This window comes from Glycine max, chromosome 9 (assembly GCF_000004515.6).
Source record: "Glycine max cultivar Williams 82 chromosome 9, Glycine_max_v4.0, whole genome shotgun sequence".
Taxonomy (NCBI): Eukaryota; Viridiplantae; Streptophyta; class Magnoliopsida; order Fabales; family Fabaceae; genus Glycine; species Glycine max.
Genome location: NC_038245.2, coordinates 6,760,992 through 6,767,088, shown reverse-complemented (window position 1 = coordinate 6,767,088; position 6,097 = coordinate 6,760,992). Strand labels below are relative to the sequence as shown.

General features: G+C 33.4%; 2 protein-coding genes across 2 annotated transcripts; one reads left to right on the top strand and one right to left on the bottom strand.

The window, feature by feature from the left end:
- The first annotated feature begins 508 nt into the window (after positions 1–508).
- On the top strand, positions 509–1,208 carry LOC100792794 (uncharacterized). The gene has a single exon (XM_003533730.5). It carries the CDS (start codon positions 736–738, stop codon positions 1,093–1,095), a length of 360 nt encoding a protein of 119 aa, XP_003533778.1. The 5' UTR covers positions 509–735; the 3' UTR covers positions 1,096–1,208.
- A 2,727-nt stretch (positions 1,209–3,935) lies between these two features.
- On the bottom strand, positions 3,936–4,369 carry LOC106794329 (probable calcium-binding protein CML25). Its single transcript, XM_014761573.2, is given in 2 exon segments — positions 3,936–4,255; positions 4,258–4,369. Coding segments are annotated over 2 exon segments (432 nt in total).
- Between the last annotated feature and the right edge of the window lie 1,728 nt (positions 4,370–6,097).

Genomic DNA, 6,097 nt, shown 5'->3' with positions numbered 1-6,097 from the left:
AAAGCATATATTTTTTTTATTGATTGAAATTTATTTAAAATCACAAACTTTTATGGGTCTTACGCTTTATTTAATGGACATCTTTTTTAAAAACAAATAATTTTTAATAAATTTTAAACAGAGGAAAAATTTATGTTAAAAGGAGAGTTATAATGTGTTCTCAGCAAACTGATATTTCTATCGAATGTAAAAATTACTTAAAATTAATTTAACTCAAATCTATTTGAAATTAGAATATTTCTTTAAATATTAGATCAATCATTAAAAAAATTACTTAAAATTTTATTAATTGATATTTCAATGATTTTCTATAATTCAAATGAACCCAACCATGAAATTAAACTAAACCAATTATGTTATGTTGATTCGGTTCAAAGACTTCCTACTACAAGCACAAATACAGAGCTAGACAAAGAATAACTTTTATGCCCGGTGAAAAAAAAAGAACATGCGGGAAAGAAAGATCCAATTTTAAACCTAACTGGATTTTCAACACAATGGGTGATGAATAGACTGATAAGATAACCTTATCCATCAATTTCCAATAGGAAAGCTGCCGCGTCAGATACAGGCAAATATGCTGAAAATTTCCACCTCTCATTACACTTCTGCCTCCACCACCATTTCTCTCAAACACACGTTAACATATCCATTCCCATTTCATCACTCTTCACCGGAACTTCAAGCGAGTAAACAAACAACTACTAGGGCAAGAAAGAAACTAGAGAAAAAGATATGGCTTCCACTTCTGCAGTTTCAATGGTTATGCCGGTAACTTATGCCAGCCAGAAGAGAGTGGTGCCTAGCTCTGATGCATTCTTCAAGCCACTCACACTACGGTCCTCCAAGGTAGTGGCGGCATCAAATTCCAATGGAAGGTTTCAGGTGAGGACCTCCATGAAGGAGAAAGTTGTAACAGGGCTCACAGCAGCTGCATTGACAGCTTCAATGATGGTTCCTGATGTGGCTGAGGCTGCCGTCTCACCTTCTCTCAAGAACTTCTTGCTCAGCATCGCGGCAGGTGGAGTTGTTGTTGTTGCCATTATTGGTGCTGTGATCGGTGTTTCCAATTTCGATCCCGTCAAGCGAAGCTGATGAAGTTCTGAGGCACCGTGTTTTTTTTTTTTTTTGTTACCTCTTATATTGATTTGTATCTTTAATGTAATGTTCTTCAGAAATGAAGTGAACCCTCTATTGTTGTGTCCTAATATGTGACTCTTATACTCCACTTGATGAGTAGAAGCTTTTCAATTCTTAAAAATGTTAATTTTCGTTTTTAAAGAATTGAATCTAACCATATGGTATGGCACCGATTTGAACCGTTTTTAAAGAACTCGATGCGCGCGATTTGAACCGTTTGGAGTTCCCGGAAATCGTTGGTTTGCCAGCGGCGAGAGCGGTAAGAAGCGACGGCGAGGAATTTTCCCGTGAGAGACACGGCGGGGCTGTAGTCCACCTCTTCGTGCGGGGTGAGTCTCTTGACGGTGCTAGTTTCGCCATCTATGACGGTGGAGCAAACGCCGCTCCAGCTAGTGAAAACGGCGTCGTTTTGTTCGTGCGTGGAAACGAAGTATAGGTTTCCGTTATTAACGATTGGGCGATCGTGGAAGAGAGCGTTGGGGAGAAAAGGCAACGGTTTGGGTTCGGTTTCGGGTCGGGAAATGTAGAAACGGGGCGACCCAGTTCGTTCAGAGACAAAGACGACGTCGTTTTGTTGGTTAATGAATTGGGAGTTAGAGTTAACTGAGACGCCGTCGGCGAGGCGGTGGTCTGCCTTGGCGTGGGGCGGAGGATGGCGGTTGTTGAGGTCGACGGAGAAAACGTCGAAACCGTATTGGACTCTTCCGACGGTGTCATTGTTGTTGAGTGAAAGTGTGAGTGTATGAGGATTTGGGGTAGATCGGTGGGGTTTAATAAGTGTCACTCTTGCACTTTTACTTGTGGCATGAGGTTGGATTGTCAACATTTTCTCTCAAGGCGTCTATGATTTGAACTTTGTTTCCGATGATGGAAATATTCTCATGATTAATGTGTCAGAGAAATTCATCATTTTTAGTTATTTATTTATTTTTACCGTCTTTTAATCTATAAAGCTTGAATTTCATTTAGGAAATTATAATGCAAAACCAGAAAAATTGAGGGAAAAATGTATAAAAAAAATAGAAGTTAATGAATAATGTGATAGGATCAAAATTAAATGTGATTGAAGTTGGATGATGATAATATATATATATATATATATTATAGAAAAAATTTAGTAAATGAAATCTTATCATAATAATAACAATTTTAGAAAAATATACACTATTCATACAACAATCATTTATTATTTATGATATGTATCCTTCTCATTATCAATATACAGTCATGTAAATTTAGTATAGTTGGTAAATTAAAAAATGAACAAAAAAAAAAAACAATTTTACCAATCAATAATTCAAACGACTGCTAATACTTAATTACTGCATTTCAACAATTGAAGTAAAATTCAGTAACATAGTGCATCCAAATAGAAAATAATATTCAAATCCATTAAAAACTATACCAGATCATGGGATGTGAACATAACATACCAAATGGACTTATTCAATATATCCAAAAATGAATACAAATCTACCCCAAAAAAATGCACCGATTCAACAATTGCATAACAGAATATGCAAAATAGGTGCATTCAATAGTAATACAATAATGTTTACATATCACAGCGTTATAATATATCATTCCATTTTCAGTCCAAAAAAAATAAATCATTCCATGTACATAAAAAAATATCATTCCATTAACAAATATAATATTTAATCCCAAGTAAGAAAATTCCATTCCCGGCTTAATTAAAACCAAAATTGAAATACCAGATTAAAATCATACTATAATAATTGAAATAGCAAAATTATTACATGACGCACATATTATAACTAAATAAGCGAGGTAATATTTCGCCTTTTCTATATGAAAGATGATCGGTACCATAATGCATGGTATGTATAACCGTGTAACAGTACAATTCAATTGCCTATATTGAATAAAATTAATCCATAGAAATTAAGATACTACACCATTTACGCAGAATTTTCAAAAAAAAAAAAGAAAGGAAAATGACGAAATAATTAACTCATAAGCAGTGTGAATAACAACCATGCACAGAAAATCTTATATCGATCATCAAAGAAATCTTTCATTTCCCCTAAACAAGATAAAAAGTTGAATTACAACGGAATTGCACACAACATCAATTCTTGAAAACCTAATGCGTACGTACACCATTAATTCTTGAAACCCTAATTTGTTAACGGGAAAGAGAAAAGAAGCCAGATAATAATAGGAGAGCGAGAGAATAATAGGAGAGGAGTGCATGATATATAACAATAACGACGACGACCGCAAAAAAATTAAAGTACCTTTTTTGACGTGGTTATTTATTTATTCATGTTCCCATTTCCATTCCCGGACATCATCGCTTGAAACTCTTTGAATTCGTTGCCGTTGATGTTGGTAATTTTTAATAAACCTTATAAAATACCAAATGAGCACCAAAACACATTACGTCATATTATCAAAAGGTTTTAAAGAATACCTGGGTCCATAGTGAATATCTGGATCCATAGAGTTTCACGGAATCTTATAGCGATCACGAACAATTGGTTTAATAACCTTCATCAACCAAATCACCTTCTTCTTTATGAGACCTTCGTTTTCTCTTCGGATGAGAAAGGAGAAACTGTTTATTGATTAGGTGTATTGGGGGACTATAACCATGTCTTAGGTTTTAAACCTATTAGGGTTCCTATTAGCTCCTAATGAGTCAAACTGGTTTCTGGTCAGTAAGTTCATATCAATTCCTGGTAGTCTAATGGACAAATCACTTTATATTGAACTCATTTAAATGTAAATAACTAATATAAATGTTATAATATATAGTCCATATTAATTAATTAAGAATTATAAAATTTATTACAGTCGACGCCGACGATCATCTTCTGGCACTCGTCGATGGAACACGCGTCTCCAAGGCTCGCCATGACCATGTTAAGTTCTTCGGCGATAATCGACCCATTACCGTCGATGTTGAAGATGGAAAAAACGTCCTTCAGATTCTCCAAAATCTCGTCGGGGTCCGCGCCCTTGGTGTTCAACTCCAAGAACTCACCTAAGTTAATGTGGCCATCACCCTCCACGTCAACCTCTTGAATCATCCTCTTAATCTCTTCTTCGGTGGTGGGTTGGCCAAGACTCTTCATCATGGTTGAGGTCCTCTGTTACGGGCAGCGCGTGAGTGCTGCAACGGCAGAGATAGTGGTGGCGAAAACGATGTTGACGTCTTCGGAAGTTTCTTCTTCTTCTTGTTAAAAAGGGATTTGAAACCCATAATTAATTTCGAAGAGTTTCAGGCAATGATGACCCGGAATGATTGAGTTTCGCCAGAATAATCAGTCTAGATTCTCTGTTGTCATCGTTCGTTGGCTTTGGCTTTGGAAAAGGGAAGGACAACGTCAAAGCCTAAGAAACTACTATGGGTCGTGTTTAGAGGGGAGAATCTTGATTGATAAGTATTATTATTGGCACCGAAAGTGGACTGTCGTGACAATAAACATAATTTTAATGTATTTAATTTAATTAATGTGCATGTGTGAAAATAAACATAATTTTAATGCATTTAATTTAATTAATGTACATGTGTGAAAATAAACATAATTTTAACGTATCTAATTTAATTAATGTACATGTGTGAAAATAAAACGAGTTTATTTCTTTTAAACTCAATTTAATTTACGAGCTTTTATCATTAATTTAATGTTAATAAAGAAAATACAAAAATATTTATTATTATATTTTTCTTATTTAAGTTTTTTTACTTTCATATCTTTAATTTTAATTTTATGATCTGAATTTCAGTTAACAATCAAATCAAATTTTAATTTTAAATGGAGACTAACTTTTGTTTGTTATTTGATATGAATTAAGTTTAAAAAATGTTAAATTACTAATTCGATCATTTTGTTGCAATCATTATAATTTTTTTAGTTATAATAATTAATCACAATTTACTATTAACATTTATGTATATTTATCGTATTTTTTATACTCAGAAATTAAATTTTATATTTTCATCAGGTACATATTTGTGAGCAAAGTGGAAAGAAGAAAAATAAAAAAATATTATATGACAAATATACTCTTATACTGTCATTTAGAGGTCAAGTTGTGACAAATTCGTCCTTCTATATCACATAGGCTATTCTATTAATAGAAGTAACGATTGAATATATTTATCGCACTTTTTATCTTTTAGAATACTAAATCTTATATTTTCATCATCTAACAATAAAAGAAATAAAAGTAGTTATTCATGCTTTAAAAATTTTATTCTCTAAAGCATCACAATTGTGGAATGTACTTACAATATATTAATTATGTAATTTTAATCTCTAAATATCATGTCAGAATGTCAACACACATGTTAGTGACGTATCAATGTATGTTAGATCCTTTGTTACGTCAATATTTGAGTGCAACATTATCCCAAGCATTAAACAATTCTTATTAAAATTTGGACAGTAATTTAATGGTTGACCAACATTAATTGCTCAAATTAAAAAAGATTTAAATACTCTCTCAATTGTCCTCTACAACAGTGGTGCATCCTCTCCATTGTCAACTACCATTATGCAGAGTTGGAGGGCCTCGTTGCTGCCTCATCGTTAGTTGTTTGGTGTGCGCTGATGTCGTCCTCTCCATTTCTCATATTTAACTTATTGCTCTGTTTTGATTCGATTTCCACTGTGAATCCAATTTTTTTTTAGAAATGAAGGGAACCCTCTATTGTTGTGTACTAATATGTGACTCTTATACTCCACTTGAGTAGAAGCTTTTCAATTCTTAAAAATGTTAATTTTCGTTTTTACACATTATAGAAATAGTTAATTACGTGTTTGTGTTGCACGGAACGAAATTAAGTAGCAGACCAATGATGGATTACATTTTGAAATAATCCAACTCTAAGGAACGTTCTAGAATATTAAGTATAAATATAGCTGACAGCAAATCAGAATGGATCAGATAGTAGGAGTAAAGATCATTGATAATTCAACAATAG